This window comes from Cryptotermes secundus, unplaced genomic scaffold, assembly GCF_002891405.2.
Source record: "Cryptotermes secundus unplaced genomic scaffold, Csec_1.0 scaffold310, whole genome shotgun sequence".
NCBI classification, from domain to species: domain Eukaryota; kingdom Metazoa; phylum Arthropoda; class Insecta; order Blattodea; family Kalotermitidae; genus Cryptotermes; species Cryptotermes secundus.
The window spans coordinates 74,365-97,500 of NW_019734354.1; the positions used below are offsets into that span (position 1 = coordinate 74,365).

Below are 23,136 nucleotides of genomic sequence, written 5' to 3' on the forward strand. Positions count from 1 at the left end.
AGATATATGACACCGCGTCATGAGTAGAGTGCTATGCAAGATGTATGGCATGCGTACAGCACTGTGAAAAATAGTGACCACGATTACACCACTGTGCAGTATACTACGGTCATGAGTACAGCAATGTGAATGACAGTGTGTCAAAAATACAGGAATGTGTATGGTAGTGTGGCCAAGAATACAGCACTGTGCAAGATCCTGTGGCCACAAGTGCAGAACTGTGCAATATACTGTGGCCACGAATACAGCACTGTACAAGTTCCTGTCGCCACAAGTGTAGCACTGTGCAATATACTGTGGCCACGAATACAGCACTGTACAAGTTCCTGTCGCCACAAGTGCAGCACTGTACAAGTTCCTGTCGCCACAAGTGCAGCACTGTGCAACATACTGTGGCCACGAATACGGCACTGTACAATAGTGTGTGGCCACGAGTACAGCACTGTGCAACATACTTTGGCCACGAATACAGCACTGTGCAACATACTGTGGCCACGAATACAGCACTGTACAATAGTGTGTGGCCACGAGTACAGCACTGCAACATACTGTGGCCACGAATACAGCACTGTACAATAGTGTGTGGCCACGAGTACAGCACTGTGCAAGACACTGTGGACACGAATAGTACAGCACTGTGCAAGACACTGTGGACACGAATACAGCACTGTGAAAGATACAGTGGCCACGAATAGTACAGCACTGTGCAAGACACTGTGGACACGAATACAGCACTGTGAAAGATACTGTGGCCACGAATAGTACAGCACTGTGCAAGACACTGTGGACACGAATACAGCACTGTGAAAGATACAGTGGCCACGAATAGTACAGCACTGTGCAAGACACTGTGGACACGAATACAGCACTGTGAAAGATACTGTGGCCACGAATAGTACAGCACTGTGCAAGACACTGTGGACACGAATACAGCACTGTGAAAGATACAGTGGCCACGAATAGTACAGCACTGTGCAAGACACTGTGGACACGAATACAGCACTGTGAAAGATACTGTGGCCACGAATAGTACAGCACTGTGCAAGACACTGTGGACACGAATACAGCACTGTGAAAGATACAGTGGCCACGAATAGTACAGCACTGTGCAAGACACTGTGGACACGAATACAGCACTGTGAAAGATACTGTGGCCACGAATAGTACAGCACTGTGCAAGACACTGTGGACACGAATACAGCACTGTGAAAGATACTGTGGCCACGAATAGTACAGCACTGTTCAATATGCTGTGAACACGAATACAGCACTGAAAGATACAGTGGCCACGAATAGTACAGCACTGTGCAAGACACTGTGGACACGAATACAGCACTGTGAAAGATACAGTGGCCACGAATAGTACAGCACTGTGCAATATGCTGTGAACACGAATACAGCACTGTGCAATATGCTGTGGTCACGAATACAGCACTGTGCAAGACACTGTGGCCACGAATACAGCACTGTGAAAGATACTGTGGCCACGAATACAGCAGTGTGAAAGATACTGTGGCCACTGTGTCTACCCCCCTCACCGAAGAATGGAAACAGATCATTTTCCGAAACATTCTCTAGTTTTTGGACGATGGACTAAGTCCAAAACCCCAGTAATTTTGGGTGGTTGTTACCTTAACCTACTGCGTACGTCGTTATGGTATGTGAAAACGCGAAAGTAAATCTTCACGCCATATTACCCTGTGAATTACTTGAAGGTGAATGGACAGCTTCATGCTGAGGCAATTTTGTACTGAAGGAAAGAAAATGAATAGTAGAATTTTATCTTCTCATTTTTTGTGACATTGCTCCATCATTACTAGTTCTTGGAAATTGTGGATAACTGCCTATGGCAAAGCCTTTGTGATTCATATTGGAATTACGTAACTTAATCCGGAAATAAAAGGACACATAATTTTTGGTTTTCCTTTCTTGTATTAAGATTAATGAACTAGTTTAAAAAAGCTCTGAACTATAGGTCTGTATTAACACTTTTCAAGCCGTGAACGTTATTTCGCGGAAAGCTGTACTGCGACTGGAGCAGCACAAAGATAATTCTGCTTTGCAAGTTCACAGACGCCTGCTGCTAATTAGCGGAATGGCTTCCATGTGAGAGGGATTAGGGAAACCCTTTGATATGCGTTTTTCTACCCTGTTACATTTATGTTATTATTCGGTTTCAAACCGGAAAAATGCACCACAGTAACGGAACGTGGTAACGTGTTTTGAAAGCTTTTCGAATGACGGTATAATCTACTGCGCAAGCTCAATGCGAGTTATGAAAACGAAATATACCGCAAATCTCACAGCTAATCTCAAAATGAATGGAAGCTCGCTCCATTTCAAATTCAAAGCAATGACATAAATATATCCACATGTTATCAATTTATTAAATCCTCTGCTTCGTTCCCACTCACTGAATGAGTAATCTAGCTTCGTTTGGCGTATAATAATTATAGAAACCGCTCACAATTCTACTTCCTTCTGCAACATCATCATCCTAAATCAACTTTGCATTATTAAGGCATCTGCTTCATTGTGTACGTATTCCGTAAGCACAGCACAAAAGCAACAAATCTGCGAGAAGAATATCTGGAAATGAAAGTGTGCTGGATACTACTGGCAGATTGATTCACAATTTCACGTTATTTACTTCATGTGACGAATGATCATTGAACCGGATATTCCTCCCTTATTCCTGAACTTTGGTTGCGGATGGAGGAGACGCCCTCCAGGTATGGATGGAAGCTGCGAAGTATATTGAATAAGCAGTCACGGACAACCGACAAGGGGTGGTCCTGATTCAGGAAGAAATTAGGAGATTGAACTCGGGTAATGCTTGCTACCATTCAGTCCAGAACCTTTTGTCTTCTCGTCTGCTGTACAAAAACATAAAAATGAGAATATACAAAACTATAATTTTGCCTGTGGTTCTGTATGGGTGTGAAACTTGGTCTCTGACATTAAGGGAGGAACACATACTGAGGGTGTTTGAGAACAGGGTGTTGAGGAGAATATTTGGGCCGAAGAGAGATGACGTCACAGGAGGTTGGAGAAAACTGCATAATGAGGAGCTTCATAACTTGTACTCTTCTCCAAATAATTAGAATGATCAAGTCAAGGAGGATGAGGTGGGCAGAGCATGTAGCACGAATGGGGGAGAAGAGGAATGCTTATAGGATACTGGTGGGAAAGCCAGAAACAGACCACTGGGAAGACCAAGGCGTAGGTGGGTGGACAATATTAAAATGGAACAGGATGGGATGATATGGATTGGATTGATCTTACTGAGGATAGGGACCAGTACAAGGCTCTTGTGAACATGGTAATGAACCGTTGGGTTCCATAAAATGCTGCGAAATTCTTGAGTAGCTGCAGAATTGGCGGATCCTCAGGAGGGGCTCAGCTCCATGAGTAAGTAACTAACTAGTCCTGAACTTTAAAAGAGGAATATCCGATATATCTTCATCCGACTGACCTGACAAGTGGTCGAATGTCCGATATAGCGACAGGTAGTGATTTCACCTTTTATTTTGTGCGAGTATGTTTATGAAAATTGTTGATTCACACTAAGAGAGGAATAAGTTAGCTCGAGAGTATTTGACAAGAAATGAAGCTCCAAAAACTTAAGCCTTCAGATTTTTAAAATCCTCACTTGCGTTGGTGTAATGTCGGAGTAAAACAAAGATTCCCAATAAGTGACTTGGAACAGTTCTGAAGAGGAATTTCCATTTAAATGCGTTCTTGAATGAGTTTAAGATCATATCTGCGTTTACTGCCATTTACTGAATGCAAGCTGCAACCAGAACACCCACTGACACCGAAACTTAAATTGGAAATCAGGAAAAAAAAAAAGGAAAGAGATGACCACTGTAAAACGAATCACGGTCTCGGTGGTACATACTGTGGCATATAGACTCGTTGCTAGGCAACGACTGTGAAACAAACAAGGAAACAGCCGTTGCTAGGCAGCAGCCAGCATACCAATGGACTTTCTAGAAAGCGATGTTTTCTGCGTGGTCCGTGCTTAGATGTTGTAAGTACGACATTTAGTGAGTGCAATGCAGTTCAGTTCAGTTCAGTTCAGTTCAGTTCAGTTCAGTTGAGTGAAGTGCAGAAAAGTGATAAATTATAATTGTAGTTTGTGACTTAGAGAACTAAGGTTCTCTCGTTATGAGCCCTTGCTCACAATAGCTGGTAGCTGAATCACGGGGATAGGTCGGGAACCCTGAGTAAGGAGAACGTCTGCCGCTGAAAGCCGTTACCAGGCGACGACTGGTGAAAACACTGCAGACTGTAAAAGACTTATTCTATCCTGCAGAGAACTTCAGGTTGTGTCAATTAGCGATAGCTCTGTAGTAACTTATAGTTAGGCCGCGCCATAGCTCAAGCGGTTAGCCGCTGGCTTCCCACCGCGGTGTCCCGGGTTCGATCCCGGGGTCTGGTCAAGTGGGATTTGTGGTGGACAAACTGGCGCTGGGGCTGGTTTTCTCCCAGTACCTCGGTTTCCCCTGCCAATCTTCATTCCACCAATTGCTCCACAATCACCCTCACCTATCATCTGGGGCTGGTACAATAGACCAGAAGTGGCCGCAGTACAAGGGACTTTGTCCCTCCCCACTAGCAATGAAGAAAAACTTATAGTTACTATCTGCAAGTGGTCATAACTTTAGTCACCATTCAAAACCCCGTCTATAGTTACCCATACACATGAAAATATAATTTCGTGAACATTGCTGCCAACATTACTATTTAAATTGGTATATTTAGTAAGCAACCAGTTTGTGTTTAGATAAAAATAATAGATGTGCTAAAGAAGTCCTAACAGACACGGCGCTGGGATCCGAACCCCCCCCCCGCCCCACTGTTACCCTAGCTGTTCTAGTCTACACTTTGTGTTAGAGAAACAGCAAGAAGCAGAGCTCCTGCGCTGCTATATCTGAAAGATGCACTGGAGAAGTTACACATTACTAGATATGTCCCCCTTAACAAGGAGTGATACACCACCCAGGAGGCAATATCCCGCTGTCTAAACCTAGAGGAAATTAATTTCCAGCAACCCAACTGTGAAAAGATCAGTTGTCGTCTGGCATTTCTTTTGTTCTCCGTGGACACCTAACACGTGAGTCTCAATATCTCCCATTATGACAATTCAATTTCAACTGCACCGAAACAAGAAAAAAATGAACCTTGGATGTTTCCTTTTTATAAAGAAAAGTAAAGCACAATTCTCCACTCCAATCTGTGAAGCTGGCGACGCTGAAGTCTCAGGTTCTTACCTTGGTGAGTTCCAATTACTTGAAAAAAATCCCTAAATATGGAGGCAGCATATTCCTTCGAAACAGTGGTATATACGTATTTGCCGAAACTACATCGGACCACATCCTAGAAAAGTAACATAATCTTTTTTTATTTTCCCCGACGTTAATCTTTCGTTACTTGAGGAACTTATTTGTTTCACAATCGTGGGACCTTCGGAACTCACTTGAGCTGTAAGCCTACAAGTTCCCTGGAACTTGAAATTAGCTGGCAATTATGCAGAATGGAATGTTTCGTCTGATGGGATGAAGTGTTCCGTGTTTTTTTTCGTGTATCTAACAATGACATAAAACTGAACCTTATTTACAAAATTTTCTTTGTGGGCCAGTGGCGCTAATACGGTATCGAGGCGGTAAGGTTCAGTATCTTTTGCTGGGAATGCGATGTTTGTGGAGGCTCACTGTAATTTAAAATATTTGTGTCCGTAATACATACATACATATAACTAACTGACTGACTGACTTCATGAAGCTGAGCATTTCTCAAGAAACCGCCGGTCGTGCAGCTTCTCAAGAACTTCCCAGCATCTTACGGAACCCGAAGGTACATTACCGTGTTCACAAAAGACCTTCACAGATCTTGAGCCAGATCAATCCAGTCGACAAAACCCCATCCTATCTTTCTAAAGTCCATATTAATATTATCCCCCTACCTACGTCTTGGTCTTCATTCTGGCTTTCCCGCCAATATCCTACACACATTACTGTTCTCCCCATTCGTGCTACACGCCCTGCCAATCTCATCCTCCTTGACTTGATCATGCTGAATATACATGCATAAGTATAAAAACTTATATTTTACTGCTTTCTTCGCTGTGTTTGCCCGGTATCCCCATATCCACCTTCAATCACGAAATTCTCACTCCTACCCTGCAGTCCAGCTCCCTATTACCTCTCCAGTTTTCTGCTTTCCTGTACGTTTACATTACTTATCCCCTGTCCGCTGCTTGTGCCTGTTTTCCATCATTTATATCCCAGCCATGAAACCAAATGAACATCCTTCCAAAATGTGACATAAAAAGACATTCATCTCTTCATTTACAATTTGCTGGAGGACTGGCCAGTCACAGCAATTTCTCAGCAGGCACAAGTCAATCTGGTAGGGATAGCTGCTATATCTGCCAGTGCCCTTACCAAGCTGCGTCCTGCAGCACGCTGTACTCTCACTCCTGAAGATAACTGCAATAAGTGCGCTCTAGGGTTATTCTCTGAAACCGACCTCAGTCCAGCCAAGATTGTGAGAATGCTGAGCTCTTAATGCCATGCAAGCAATTTCCACACAACCTGTACAGTCTTTGCCAAAAATGAAAGTCACTGCCTGGGGCACATTTCGGAGAGCTTCCGTCTCTCTCACCGTCATTAGTCGATGTGAAAGCTTCAAGTCTTATGGGGACTTGGGTTGTAAGCAAGTTGATGCAAAGTTCTTGCAAGACTTGAATCTTCTCTTAGGATTAGTCTGTTCAACAGAACACCATTAAATCCCCACGGTTTCGAAATACATAAAGCCTACTAAGAGACTCCGCGTCCATTACTTTCGGTAAAATGAACCTCCATTCGGGCGATACAAGCTGCTTCTTGCAAGCTCATACGTAGACACGGATCACAGGCAGTTCCCCTTTCGCGACAAAGAGTTTAACTCTACAGATACAAAGGCAACAACATTTAGTATTCAAATTTTTACTGCACATATTAAGCGACCGGCCGTCACTGCGCCAGAAAACTTGGCGCTGAGTAACAAGCGAGACTCAGAACACTGACAGAAATATCAGTCAGTGGTGCCCGAAGTTTGCACTTGTTGGAATGTCCTATCCATTAAAAGAGGACGTGTTTCTAGAGTGTGTAATTTCTTCTGTAAATGTAACTACATTATTGGTGTATATGCCGTCAATTCTCTAGCATTTCTTTTCCATTCCTTTTGTTTGTCATTCATTGCGCCGTTCTTCCCCCTTTCCTCGTCCCAAGACCAGTATTGGAAAATCAACCGTAAATAAACTATGTTCCATTTCGTTTCCATGGAAATTTTATAACACACACATAGAGTCAACCATGAACCGTCTTGTATTATAATTACAAGCGTATATACTGATGTATTACTTGTATCATGCTCAGTAATGTTTATGTTAATTTGCATTGCTGTGGTCGGTGTCTATTATATGAATCAACAAATTGACACTTACCAAGTGACATTAATTATTTAAAAGTTTACAGATGCTTTGTCTGCCATTTGAGTATGAACTTGATTCAGCAGCTCTATATTTATCTTTGCTACTCCTTGCGTTATAATTTTATTTTTAAATTGATTAAGGTTTTTCAAGGAGTAATCTGAAATAATCAATCTAAAGACAGTATCCGTCAATTATCCATTATCCAACTACTTAATCCTACAACGCAGTGATAAAGACTACTCATTTGTGTCGACTCGAACCAGCTACAGCATGTGAGAATCACAGTAAAAAAATATAAGGAAAAACTATTGTAACTGGTCTAATTGTGTTCACCCATCCATTTGCCATAAATACCGCATGTTCAGCTTATCATACTATTAATTCAGTATCGGAAAACTCACAGACGAAAAGTTAAAAATTATAAATGAGTTCATCACGATGCTTTCTACACTAACGCAGTCGGAAGATCGCTCCTAGAAACAAACGGTCTCCTGTTCACTTCTGACAGCAAGTTCCTCATACCGACTACAGAAAGAGACCTAGCAGTAGAGGTATAGGAAACACCACTAAGAAATATTCGGTTTAAGAATGTTTCGTGGCGTAGTCATTTATGTCCCGATTGCAATACTTGTTTCATGCAGTGTACCGAATTCTGTTGACCAGAAATCGCACCATGCACAAATGTGACGACCAGCAGTGCAAATACAAAAACAAATGGGCATTATTTATGCTTAAAGCAAACAATCAAAGAAATTCGAGTTTCCGAATTGCAAAAATATAGACCTTTGTGTGCGTGCAGATGTGATATATATATCTTTCCTTATGCGTAGCCATAAATTCTTACTGCAGGAACGGTAAACCGATACACACAGCATCTTCCTGAACAGATTTATCACACCGTTTGTTGCGTTCTGGAACTTTTATTTCTGGGTTAGACTTGTAGCTCTTATGGGTTCGAATGGCGGAATAAATGTCTGACGTATTTTATTTCTTTCAATGACAATAATTCCAGTCATTATAACACTTTATCAGCTTCTATTGCTCCGAGAGAGAAATTTTATAGAGGTCTATAAAGAATAACGCCTCGATCCATACACCTAGAAACGTCCTTGTACGACTGTTTCCTTTGCACAAAAGCTGAAGTTGATTTAGTCAATCCTGCTACAAAGAAATAAATGTAAATCTAACATGAAACTAAAAGCTGAGTTAATATATTTTATGGGAGACATGCACCTACACTACACTACACTGCTCTTACGAAGTCGTGACCGTGCTCGAGATAAACAAGGAAAGGAAGTACTGACCATTTTACATTACAAACATGAAATTTTACTGCAGAATTAAACTGTGCCTGTTTATAAAAGACTGCCCAGAACATAATCAGATTTATAACATGAAATATTTGCTTCCTAGCATCCACTAGAAATTTTGTCTGCATCGGTTCAATTTGCTAAACGTTTAATTAAGTAAAAATTCTGCAGTGCGATGCTGAGTTCATTGTGGGTAGCCTCATGGGTCGCGTTTACGAAAATGGGGCTGTTATTGCCACACGAAGTAGTCTCAGTATGGCTTTAATCTCTACTGCTGCTTTCTGGGAAGACAATTTTCTTGGGTTTCCGTTAAACATAAAACAGAGCGTCAGCAGGTAATTAACATGTAGCGTATCTATATAAAAGCAGTGCTGACGGGGATAAATACAATTGGAAACTTCAAAAAGTTGTCTTGTTTCTGTTATAAATAATTGTGTTGCTAAAACATTTCTAACAAATTATTCGTGATAATGCAGTTTGATCCTGATAATATACAGTATAAATTTCTGGTGCCTTATTATTTCTAAACACATGGACCTTAAATAAAAGGTACTGCAGTCTTCTGGCCACAAAGTGTCGATATGAGGGGGGGGGGTGAGCCTTCTACATACGAAGCAGCGCATATCAGTACAATATGTGAGGTACCAACATCAGTCTCGGATACATACAGTGTTGCATGATACCTTCAATACAGTGGCGCGTATCAAAATGGTGGACGAAACATAGATGTCGTGTCCGTAGAAATGAAGAGAATGTCCCAAAGCCAACTGTAGAAGTTCTCCATCTCCATATTTTATCAAGTCCATAACAAGCGTTTCACTTGGCAGTAAGTATGCTGTCGTAGAGAAGGGGCGATCCTGGAATTCATTTGTTGCACGTGTTACGTTTAATGAGAGCCATCTTGACGCACTCTGAAGGCTATCGGCGTGACTGTTCGTGGCTCATATTAACCGGGGGGGGACCAAGAAAGGCAAAACGCGCGTCATAAAGCTCTGACTAATGCAAAGTACTGTGGTTATGAGTTCGTTAGCAAAATCTGACAAAGTAACACGGGTATTATGCAGCTGATATGTGGATTCGTGGCATGTAAAACAATCTGGAAGTGTTTGGGGTGCAGACAGTCATACAACAGATGATTCTTCTGCAGCTTACAATTCAACTGACCCTCGGATGACGTGTGACATATATTCAGTGCACTACGTCAGCGTTGCTTGCTGTTACACGAAAACAGGGCCACCAAACGTGAATATCCGAGTAAAATCGCAGTTTTGTTAAAGGCGTGATGGTTCCTATAACTTCAAACAACAAAATCTTACCAAATTTTCTGTTGTGTTACATAACATCTTCAACAAAGCGCGTATGATGCATAAAGAAAGCAAGGGTCTCAGGCTGCAGACGAACAGATCTCTGCTGACACCTTGCTAAGTTATTGCAAGGCTTCTCCTTCAGCACTGATAAAGATATTACATTGCTCCAAAAGTTGTGTTCCCATTTCATGATTCGTGTTCATGCACAAGTGTCGCTTAACATATAAGTCGTTTTGTTCTGTTTCCAAAACATATTTAACATGGATATGTAAGCGTGCTTATATCAGGCACCGGGTGATTTGCTTGCTTTCTTTCGTCGTTCCTGTAAATGTTCCTCGCACTAGCGGGGCAATAAGTTCGAAGTTTCTCGGATCTCTGTTCTGCAGTTAATGGCTCACATTCATTTATCATAAGCTACTTATCGCTTGACACGCAACATCTCGACATGTGTAACAGTAGTCTAAGTCTCGCGATTACTCAACACGTCATTCGGTCCATTTGTTACGTTCTTTCGGTTCTGGTGAGTTAGGATCTCCTCTGTTCATGTGCCACAGCACACAGTCTAGCCCTCCAGGATTAGAGACTGCAATAAACAGATGACAATTAGATTCGAGTGTACGAGCAGTCTGCGAGCCGGAAGAAGAAGCTATTTGGCATGGGTCCAGAACGGCTGGAGCTAATTGGTTCCCCGGACTGGTGACTCACAACTGACGTGCATTCAGTTCTCGCTGCTGGCTAGGAAATTAATTTTCATTATCAATATCAGTTGCCAAAGAAATAACTTAAAGTGATTAATTTAAATGTCTTTAACTTGAACTTACTATTCATATTCCCACGTTCGAGAAGAGCCCTTGTTTGAGTTCCTGTCCACATTAAATCTAAGCTGATTTGGAATATGTTCGTGTAAATTTCAGAATTCAGATGAAGTTCGCGTACTCCTAAAGTTGAAACTTTCCCCCTACTTCTGGTGAAGACTTATGACCAGAAAAGGCTAGAGATGATTACTGAAATGATGCCACACTCAGAGACGGTCAAGTTATGTGGGTCGCGTTTGTCACCTTGCACCGGGGACGGACAAATTATAATTTTACGCGGCACTCGAACGTTGCGTTGTAATTTCCATTTCTTTCTTTTTGCATAAACGAGGTGTGGATAATTCTGGAAGTATCCTTCATCTGCATCACTTTGTCACACCGCAAATGGCGAGTAGTACAAACAACGGACAACGTTCTGAAAAAAAAGAGGCTAAATGTGTGGCCAGTATTTGCGTCAGCTGCTCCTAAGAGCTGTGAGATCCAGCCATAAAAGGCACATTGAGTAAAATGTTATTCTCAACCACGAGAAGAGGTTAATTGCATCACTTGCATCTAGGAGAAGTGATATCTGGTGCTGAGTTACACTGAAGATAATGTGTGGCTTTTAAATATGTCTTTTGTTATTTAACAACTCTATGAGTAACGGCACTCGTTCCCTGCTACCGATCCAGATGTACGGGTTCAATTCCCGGCGCTACCAGATTTCTTTTGAGAAACATTGGGTCTGGAACGGGGTCCACTCAGCCTCGTGATGATAATTTAGGATCTATTTCAAGGAAATAGGGGCGCCGTTCTAGAAAACCGAAATTAACGGTCATGGGAATTCACTGCGCTGACCATGCGACACCCTCTATCCGCAAAAGTTGGCACTAAACTTCGCCGACAAGCGGCGGTCGCTCGGTCGGTATAGTTCGCTTGCGGACTAAAATCTCGGAGTTGTTTTATGAGTAGCTGCACTATAGAGCATCGCGCAGTAGGATTTGGAATGAAGCGGACGTAGTCCAATCTAGATAGTGTCATGGGACGTTTCTGGCAGCACTCGAAGCCTCAGTCAGCGAGATTCAAAGCTGAACCTCCGTGCTTAGTTCACTACAGAGTCTATGGCATAGACATAGAAGGTTCTAACCTCGCTAAACTCCTGTACAAACCGAATTCATGCTGTATGGTTATAGAAACACAAGGCACACGCTGATGATGGCCTGAATTAAGTGTCCCGACTTCAAACGGACATAACATCCGTAAGCCGCAACTAAAGCTGAAATCTCATCTTGCATGAAAACTGTAGTCACTTGGTACCCATGTGACATGCAGTAACCAAGCCGTGTGCATTTCTTCAGATAGACGCCAGCCTGAACACGAAGGTTAAATTTTAAGTTTTAACGATTCAAAATGGACAGTGAGGCAGAACGCAATACTAAATTAATCACCTTCAGCAGAACATGAGACAATTTTTCTGATCCTGCATAGATCTCCGTCTGCCAACATCATATCTGCTACCAAAGAAATTTCGGGCGTCATGATACATGGCGCATTTACTTACAAACACTCTTCAGAAATTGTAAGTGAAATGTTTACATTTTATCATCGTAAACTGAAAATGAATTTTTTTCGGCGAAAAAAGCATAACTACAGCAGCACAGGTGACAGCAGAACTGAATGTTCATCTTGAAGACCCTGTTTCCACAAAAACTCTCCGACGTCCGTAAGGCTACAACTACTTAACTACTGATTTTTCTTTTTTTCTGTGGCGCTACAGCCCCAATTTGGGCCTAGGCCTACCTCCATGAAACTCTCCGACTTAACTACTGATTGCTAAAAGTAATGCTCAGTTGCATAAAAGATGGTATCACGACCATAAAAAACTGAACATCAGGCAACTGGAAACGCGCGCGTGATATGGTCAGATGTTCCCTACATCAATCAGGTAGGGTTTACATTTGGAGAGTACCCAAGGAAGCCTACAATCCGGAATGCCTGGTTACAACAGTGAAATAAGGGGGAGATTCTGTGATGGTTTCGGCAGCAATATCGTGGTATTCTGTTGATCCAATCATTTCCTTTCATGGCCCAATTACTGCAAGGGAGTACGTGGACAGGTTGGGCAATCAGGTGCATTCCATAATCCAAACGTTAATTCTGAACGACGATGCAGTTTTCCAAGACGACAGTGCCTCCATTCACACAGCTGGAACTGTTCAGTCATGAAAGTGAACTTCAACATCTTCCCCGGACACCATAATCATCAAATTTGAACAACACTGAACCACTGTGGTCAGTTTGTGGAACAGATTCCCACCTCCAACATCTCTAAAACAACTTGAAGATGTTTTTCAGGGAGAATGGTATAAAATTTGAGCTAAAGACTCTTCAAAATTTGTACGAGTCCATTCCAAGAAGGACTGCGGCTGTACTGAAGGCAAAATGTGGTACAACACCATGTTAATAAAGAAATGTATACAGTAGCTGTAGTGTTTCCATTATTTGATCCAACTCCTCCATTGTGCTAGCAGCATTTAAGACCAGTTTCCATAAAAGAGAAATTCTAGCTGTTAAACTCCGAAATGAAACACTGAACTCAGCAAACAATTAATTTATGCCACAATTCCACAACTGTGTGTCTCACCTTCATCATGTCTGAATGGAAATTGGTGGGCATTTCTGTGACACTTCACTGAGATTGAGATAAGCTCTGTCCTCTCCTTATTCTTACGTCGACTCGCTTTCTGAGACAATGACGAGGCCCCCAGCCTGAGGTCCAGACCTCTTTCTCTCTTTAACCCCAAATTTCCGTTAATAATGATCATTTCTGCCTTCACACATAGTGGAATGCCTTAAATACCTGACGTTAAGATAAAACTACTTCCTAAATCTAAGCAATAAATGGCATGATATTGTAGGGGGCATGACCGTATATTTTTTGAGGTTATTCAGGACTAAACACGCTGTCAGTATATGATCTACATAGTGTCGAATGATGGGACTGGGGTAAAATTGGAAAGGATTTGGAAGGAGACAGCCATGACATAATCGATGTAATCTGTCTGAAGTGAGTTAGTAAAAATACGAAAACAGAAGGCAGGATTGCCGATGTTCAAGGAGAGATTCGATTCGAGAACCTCCCTAACATAAGGCTTGAACGTTGCCGTTAGGTTATCCTACTCATTGCTCTATACTAGGCTGCAGTGATTGGTCAGTTCCAGGCAAAGGTCATCTTTATTTTCGAAGGACACTCTTCTGGCCCCCATTGGTAGATCTTATACCCAATATCCATGCCCCACGAAGAGTACACTCCCAGCGTTCTGCCATATGTACTGAACGTTTGGAGATAAATTGCTTGTATACACCAGATGCTGAATGTGAGCGGTTGATATATTTGCTTCTTTCTTCCAGGGGAATACTGCTGCAAGGCCGAGAGCAGTACGAGGAGGCCATACAGAGCTACCAGCTTGCCATTCAGTATAGGCCAACGCTTGCCCGTAAGTTAAATTACTGCATGTGCTTGTAATACTACTTGTGAAGAACGGAATTATTCTCACGCACGTCAGTGAATGACACTGGCAAAATTCTGCAGCTTAGTCCTAGTCCCACCTTAAGTCCACAAACGAGCATGCAACTACATCTAGATGCAGGCCTCCTCAAGTGCGTAGTTAAGCCCGGGTGGCAGCTGACTCCTTAACTGAACTCCTCTGAGCCATCTCCCAGAGATTCCGAGTGTCACTCAGATACTGGACAAATTCCTTGCGTTGTGTGTAATCCCAAGATTCATTACTGTCTTATATTTACACGCTCATATTCTGATGTTTGTATACCTCTGATTGTGAAGCATTAACGCCGGGTAGTATGCTGAGAGCTAAGCGACGATTCACAGGAAGAACTGTCCTCCATCTTCAGAGTCGAAGGATAAGCCCAGCAAAAAAACGACCATGGGGCAGGCAGCGAGCTCGCTTGGTAGCTATCCCAGAAGATGGAACTCTTCCGTAACAACGGCTGCAAAAAATCTCAAATCCTACATCTGACCAGGTCTGTCAGACATCATTTGATATAAAGAACAGTAACTGTGACTCAGCCCATGTGCGCACACACACACACACACACACACACACACACCGTTGTAGTGGCAATATTCGAAGCAGACTTGCACATGTCACATTTTACGATATTGCAGTAGTCATCCTCTGAAACGCCCTTAATGAATCTTGCAGAGAACTCGCCTACGCTCGAAACTTCTCGGGAAACACGGAGTGTCCGGATGAAATGTATCCAAAATAAAATCACTGTATCTCACAAAGAATTTATTATACACATTAATGGACTATCAAAGTTTTTTTCTGCGTATATAACTTTCTCAATAATTTAAATGTGGGCTCTCTTAGTGACACAACAAATATCGAGGCTTGAAACATGTTTGGTGTTACCGTAGCCACAGCGTCCCTTATGCGGGCTTTCAAATGTTGAAAGTCATTGATCTTAGCCTGGTAGAAAATGTTATTCACATAACCCCACAAGAAAATATCCACTGGGGTTAAATCTGGCGACGTAGGATGCCAAGCGATTGGTCCACCTCTGCCAATTCATATCCCAGTCATCTCTTTGTCCATGTGATTCCTAACATGGTGGCAAAAATGTGGCGGCTTATGCCGGGCATGAAAAAAGAACTTTCAGAGTTTTCCTTTCCGATGACATAAACCGGACACGTGTATAACAATTAGTTTCCGAGATATATTTTTTTGGATACATTTCATCCTGACACTCTGTATAACTACGGTATGCTTACGTGAACAACTGTGTACGAGATACACCTACATCCCCATCTCAGTCCACCAGACCACTTCAGAAACAGCTACCTATCTTACATTCCTCAATGTTTTAAAATTAGATTACATCAGAGAGTGCTAATGTGGTGATGTAAGAGTAGAAAACAGGGCATGAATGTGGTGCCTTTTTAACAGCTATTCCTGCCCTGAGGATGGAAATATTTAATGGATAAATAATGTGGTAATTCCATGTAATGACGGCTGCTGCAGAAAGTTGGCGAGAAATGTGATGGAAAGTTTCATCATCCTGTAGCAGATTGGAGGGTGGAAATAGGATGGGCTAATGAAGAACTTTGGTTAAGCAGAACTTACACAGAACTAGCAGAAAAGTGGCAGATAGAATGGCCGATGCGGGGGAGAGTAATTCTCTGAGATGAGATCCTATCGACAATTTCGCTGCAGATGTGGGCGATTTGCGCGTAATTTATCATTCACATAAATTGTAAGAAATTCGGGAACTTCTTAAATTCTTCTGCGATTTTGATGATAGTATGATTTTTAAATTTGATGAGCTATTGAATAGATATGAACAATTCTGGAAGAAACCAACTGCTAGAATTTATCATATTCTCAAACAGAATTAGTAACATGTGAGAAGCTGTGGAGAAGTCAAATAATATTTTAAATCTGTTATAATAAATCTTTATCTTTAATGCTGAAGATGTAACTTGTAACACATAGGCTCCAATGAAAGACCGTAGATCAGTGTTTAGAACTGGGAATATGTCAGCGTATATTTCCTCTCAGTTGACAGAAAATATTTTACGATAGAACGGAAGCTTAAATAAATTTAATGTAAGAAATTGGCTTGCAGTTTCTTCTGACTGACCAGGTTGTTTCGACCGCTGTTTATGTGACTGTGTAACTATTTTTTTTCTTTTTTACACACTTTCAGACACCTTATGAATTTCGATTCCTTTTATAGAATACGAATATTTTAGTACAATATTAATTTATATATAAATATGATGCTTTATATGTCTATAAATAATGTTTATAAATGTAACGCATTCACTTTTGTTCTCTCCTCTGGTTATGTAGCAGTCATTATGCAGAAAGTGTGAAGGGATTGAGCGCCCTCTCATCAACAAAGATTTCACTGCAGAAATAGAAATTTGTGATGCAAATTACAAGTACAGCGATTCTATATTAGAATGATGGTACTAATATTCCTTATTAATTTTACACGATGGGCCTCACAGACAATTCGGCTCACATGTTTATTGCATATTAAATGCAGAACATAGCGGCATCCGTAGTCTAGGGGTAACGTCCCCACCTCATGACTCAAGGTCGTGGAATTTTTAAGGGCGGAAAAATTCGGGGAACAAGTCCTCCGGGATGGACTTTAAGCCGTGGGTCCCGTGTCGTAGATTTACGGCACGTAAAAGATCCTCATGTCTCTAGGAGACCTCTGAGCAAAATTAGGCAACAATTTCCCGCCCAAGTAGTATCCAATGCCTCTGGTAGATGGGGGAAATATCAGGTATCGACGGCCGACCTCGTTGGCTGAACGGGGCTGATAGCACGCACCAGTACCGGTAGGGTATGACGACAGTAGAAATTAAACGGGGACGCACAATGGACCAATAACTGGTCTAAGTGCATGAGGAAAGCCACCCCCTCTAATAATAATAATAAATAATAAATGCAGAAAATGACTTAGATATGGAAGAAATGCAGGCATAATCATGTTTACCTCCCCCAAAAACGAAATACAGGTACCTAAACACTGGATAAAAACCGATGATAAATATAAAATTTAAAAATATATTATATTGTGACGTGACGTCTGAGAGCCGGAATAGTGCAATCAGATCTGAAGTTGATTTCCTAGGCAACGAGTGTTAACAGAGCATGTTCCCGTGACAACGGGTTACCATGGGATTAGTATACATACACTTCCGTGACCACACTCGACTAAGCATGGAGGTTACAGCGGAGCTGGAGGTGTTTCGAAACTTGTCCACAAACAAAATCAGAATTGTCTATACATTTCTAACTTATCAAGAGCGTAGAGTCTGTGTTCTTCCGTTATATTTCCGTTACATTGTGAAAGACCAAGTTTCAAACCCCTATAAAGAAAAAAAGGGAAATTTGTAACAAACTCCATAGAACAGTTTTCCTTGAGAATTTTCTCTGCTTTCCGCGGAACGAGAAGTTTTTTACTAGGAAACGGATATTTAGGTGACAGATATTATAAAATAATTTTTCACATGCCTTAAAAATAAATACATTATTTTTAAATGTACCGATGAGTACACAAAGTACTCGCCATACGTCGGCAGTATCTTAGACAGGAAATGAAAGAATGTTGCAGTGAACCACAACAGGCACGCACTGCAAATGTGTGGGTCACTCACAGGAAGCATCTGTACTGAAAAAACGGACGTTCCACTTCACACGACAGCAGTCTTGCAGTTCTGTGATGAGCGACGCATCTTTTCTTATGCATTCACAATCAGTTAGGACTTCCTCATCTAACACACATAAAATCCCTCATATAACTTCAAAACTTCTATCCTTAACGAATAATGACTTCTTTTATTGCATGAATTTAGGCTTTACTGCTTCCGAATCGTTGAATTTATATGTTTTTATCGTGCTTCCTCGGGCTTATAAGATCAACTTGTGCCTGCATATGTCCTCTATAATTTTTGCGTTTTCTGTGCGGTCCTTGTCGCATCAAGGAGGCTGTCTGTGTGTGTATGCCCCCCCATATAATTATTTTCTTACGTTCCGTGTCCTATCAAAGGAAAGAATGCGATTACTTATTCGTAGAACTTCTTGCTGTTTATGTCCTTCAGATTTATTACTGTTGTCCTTTCCACCTCTGTTACAGCCCTCGACACAACCTAAAATTTGCGTAAATGTGGGCAAAGTGTAATTTCTGGAGTTAGGTGAATGATGTGTCTGGAGCTTCGTTACCAAGGAGCTCTATTATTGCCAGCGATTTCACAAAGATCTTCCCATTAGCCATTATTGTATTGTATTGTATTGTATTGTATTGGAGAGGGTGGGTTTCCCCATGCACTGAGACCAACTGTTGGTCCATTGTGCGTCCCCCTATGATATTCTACCAGTCTCTATTCCCTACCGGTACTGGTGCGTGCCATCAGTCCCGACTCAGCCAGCGAGTTCGGCCTCTACTGGCTCAGCGGTATCTCGATGCTTCCCCCATCTACCAGAGGCGTTAGAGACTACTGTTGGGCAGGAATGGTCCTGGATTTGGCTGTGGTCCTTTAGGACATGAGATTCTTTTACGTGCCGTAAAGCTACGACAAGTCCTCCCTCCCGGAGGACTTGTTCCCTGAATATTTCCGCCCTTAAAAATTCTACGACCTCCGCCGGGTTTGAGCCCATGTACCTTGAGTCACGAGGTGGTAACGTTACCCCTAGACTACGGAGGCCGCTCCCATTAGCCATTAACTGCTCGACATATGGATAAAGTATATAAACAGTTCCATACACAGTGCGCAAAAGCATTCGCTACGCTCTCAACTCAGTTCAGTTCAGCTCAGTGGAAGTTCTGCTGCTTTCTGATGGACTGTGCGCGTGTGTAATGAGCAAAAACATGTCAGGTTTCACACATTCTGACCACAGATTCTGCTCTGCATCACTGAAGACACGTTCTATTGCTCTGTGTCTCACTGCAAACACTTATTGGCCTGGGAGAAAAGATTGTTGTTCTGATAGCGTCTGATCATTTTTAGTAACTGCAACAACAGTCCTCCTTTCTTTTGCATCGGCTGTTTCCTCTACGGAGGCCAAAAAGTTTTGTTTCGCCCACAATAACAAAATTTTCATTCAATGTTTCTTCATAACATTTGGATCTTCCTACAAGCTGACTCTTGTGGAAGATCCGTGTAATTATACTTTTGGAGAAAATCCAAACTTCCTTTTCATTTACTTTCAGATGTTCTCTCCGCGGACACAAATTAATTTGGAAAGCCCTGGAGAAGAACTTGTAGCATCTTTTAAGCTGACATCAGTGATATGCTTGCTTCCGTTCAAACCTTGTGTAACTTCGGAAGGTTGTGCGACAATATATTTTGCCCATCCTTGATGAGAGAGGTTTTTGCCATCAGGCGTGACAACTACCTGCAATTCACTATCGCAGTAACGTCACCAGGAACTGGCACTAGATTTCGATTTTCCTGTTCTTGTACACTAATCGTAATTGCTTAGGTATTTTAAAATATATATATATAACCACAGTCCTGCGAAGAAGCTCCGTGAAGATCTATAGATGTAAGGGATTTTTTCTCCTCCAAAATACGCAGACAGGCTCTGGGGCCCATTCAACCTCCTATCTATGTGTACCACCAGCTGCTTCCCAGAGGACAAAGCGACAGAAGCCGTGAAGCTCACCCCTCACTTCTATCTACTGCCGGATTTAAGAACTGTGCAGCTATACCTCCACTCCCCCATACGTCTTCACAACATGGTTCGTAATTAATGAAGCACTGGTATTAATTCACTGCGTATAACACATTTTCATTAGGTTTTGTGCAGTTTCCCTCGACCTGCTGTTCCATCATCTCTTTTAGCTTCCAAAGTTCTTCAGAATACGTTGTTCTCAAGTCCACCGAACCCAGTTCATTCCAGTAATGTGACATAATGTTTCAGGCACATATACAACACCGAGTAAATGGGTCGTTCTGTATATTTTAATTGTGAAAAAGAATACAGAAAATTGAAGACAAATTTCAATTCTATTCATGCTTCTTCGTTTCTTCGTAAAGCAAATCCTGTTATATTACTGTGCACTTCACCACACTTTCGAAAAATTTGCTTTCTATCTTTATATTTTTTTCTTCTATTCCATGGAAAATTTATGAATATAGTACGAGTACTTGGCCTACCCTGCGCTAAATTCTGGGAAAGGCTGCTCAGTAGCCACCGACATTGGTTTCTATGTTTTCGCCCGTTGAATTAACATCAACATCGTAGACAGAACTGATGGAACCATTCAATTCCATCCCCTGTGGTGATTCTGGACCTTTCTTATGGGGTATTCTAAAGTTGAAAAGAAATGGCATTATGCATAAAACATATATTGTAATTGTACATTTATGTCCTGTTCTTAATTATCCCTTGAGCTATATACAGGATGTCCCAGGAGGAATGTGCCAGACTTCGGGAGGCTGCTCCTTATGTTAAAGTATGCCGATATAACCCAAAACACCTATGTCCAAAGTTGAACGGTTACGGAGATAATGGCCCGAGAAAAGTGAGGTTTTCTGGCGGGTCCACGCACCGTACCAGTCAGCTGACAAGTCTTATCAATGTTTGTCCCTGAGTGTGGTGATGACGAGCCACACTAGCCGCATACACTCGCATACCAGAATGCGCAGTCAGCCATGTTACGTCAGTGCTTGCCACTCATGTGTCATGTATAGTGCTTGGGAACCCTAAGGACAATTATGACATGGCGAGCGAGTATTTTGTACTTCAATTTTATGGCTTCATGTCACTCACAAGTAAGTTTGATGTTACGTACATTATTAACATTACAGAATCCACATATTCCTGCCAGTTTTAATATGTATTTTGTAATCAACAAGTGTGTAACACCTGTCAAAGTTTCACACTTCTCTGGCCATTATCTCCGTAACCGTTCAACTTTGGAAATAGGTGTTTTGGGTTATATCGGCATACTTTAACACAAGGAACACCCTCCCGAAGTCTGGCACATTCCTCCTGGGACACCCTATATATATCTTCGGATTATTGGTAACTAATGATGAAGTAGAGAGGGCCTTTACGAAAGCGGACATTTCCTAATCGAGGTACAATCCCGGCATTTCCTGGAGAAACTAAAGAACAGCACAAAAGAAAAACCTCAGTCAGGACAGCCGGTGTCTCAGTCGAGATTCCAATCAAGCACCTCCCGAATATAAATCTAGAGCTTTACGCCTACGCCGGTCGGTTCGCTGCTCAGTGATGATATTCATTCGCCACATAAACTTTGTAATTTCATTTTCTTGCTGTACTGTATTCAGACACTGAAATCTGATAACCGTGCAATATTGAGATGTGTTTCTTATGGCATATATCGTTTATTCACACTTCTGTATGTTGCCCACTGTCATTTCACACTCCACATCACTGAAAATGACGTAATTTATATTAACATGTTGCCTATAGCAACATCAGTTCCACTAGCCGTGTTCCACCACATCGCCATCAGAGGGAATTCTAACATAATATTGAAGGCATATCACACTTTGTAAACATGGTTTGGTCAAGAACAGTGACTTCGGCAGTAACTATAAGATTGGCAGCGCCATAGCTCAAGCGGTTAGTCGCTGGCTTCACACCGCGGCGGCCGGGGTTCGATCCTGGGTCTGATCAAGTGCGATTTGTGGTGGACAAAGTGGCGCTGGGGGCGGGTTTTCTCCGAGTATTTCGGTTTCCCCTGCCAATCTTCTTTCCACCAAATTCTCCATCATCATAATCACCCGGGGCAGGCTACAATAGGCCAATCAGTGGCCGCCGTGCCGAGTGGACCCAGTTTGACTCCACCCCCCACTAAGCGAATTAAAAAAAATTATATGATTCTTGTGTGTGTCGCGCCTTGTCGAATTGATAATTATGGACGCTGGGAAAGAACTTGCCTCCTCCTGTAAGAATTGAGGGGGAGGGTCCTAATCCGAGGTCTCGGATTTTTAATTTCTCACCCATTTCGAGAGGTTGTGACACCCCAGAAGATAACTACAGCGAATACTCATTACCGAGAAAACTTCAGGTTTTGAACTGTATAGTGTTGCTGCTATTGTAGCCGATGCTTTCTTCTTTTTCTCCGCAGTGGCACACTTGAACCTGGCACAACTGCTGGAGAGGAGAGGGCGCTACGAAGAGGCTGTAGCCGTGTACCGACGCTGCTCAAGGCTGAACGGCGCAGGTCTGAAAGACCCTCGCACTCACGAGGCCACCAAGATATCAGCACTTCTACACCTGGGACGCCTCTACGCCGACCAAGGCCGCCTACACAAAGCAGTCGCCATGTACCAGGAGGCTGTTGAAAAGATGCCTGAACACTATCCGCCGCAGGTGAATTGCAGCAAAACCAAATACGCGATTGCTTTGAATATAATGATACACTTTGGAGCCCTGTAATGTACTTCACAGACTAACAAGTTCGACAGGAAAAAAGCAGGTAACGGTAGTTATACAGGACTATGACAGCCTCAAATCCTCTCATTAGCTTATACTTACTGAGAAAATATGAATTTCTCGGTCGGTATAAATACGTCAGCTAAAAAAAAAAAGTCAAGTAAAGGTATCTCTGTAACAGACCTCGGAGGCCCATAGGGTTGTGAGACATCGAGGATCCTATATTGTCTGGACAATTGGCTCAAAGAGGGCGGTAAGGTTGTCAGCCTTACGCGCCGGCCGCACTTAACT

General features: G+C 42.2%; 1 protein-coding gene across 1 annotated transcript in view; it reads left to right on the forward strand.

The window, feature by feature from the left end:
* Window positions 1–23,136, forward strand: part of LOC111868841 (protein O-mannosyl-transferase TMTC2) — a 76,771-nt gene that overhangs the window by 33,361 nt on the left and 20,274 nt on the right. Inside the window, exons 3-4 of the mRNA XM_033753188.1 lie at window positions 14,303–14,388; window positions 22,538–22,782. Coding sequence (XP_033609079.1) covers window positions 14,303–14,388; window positions 22,538–22,782 — 331 coding nt within the window. The remainder of the gene's footprint in view (window positions 1–14,302; window positions 14,389–22,537; window positions 22,783–23,136) is intronic.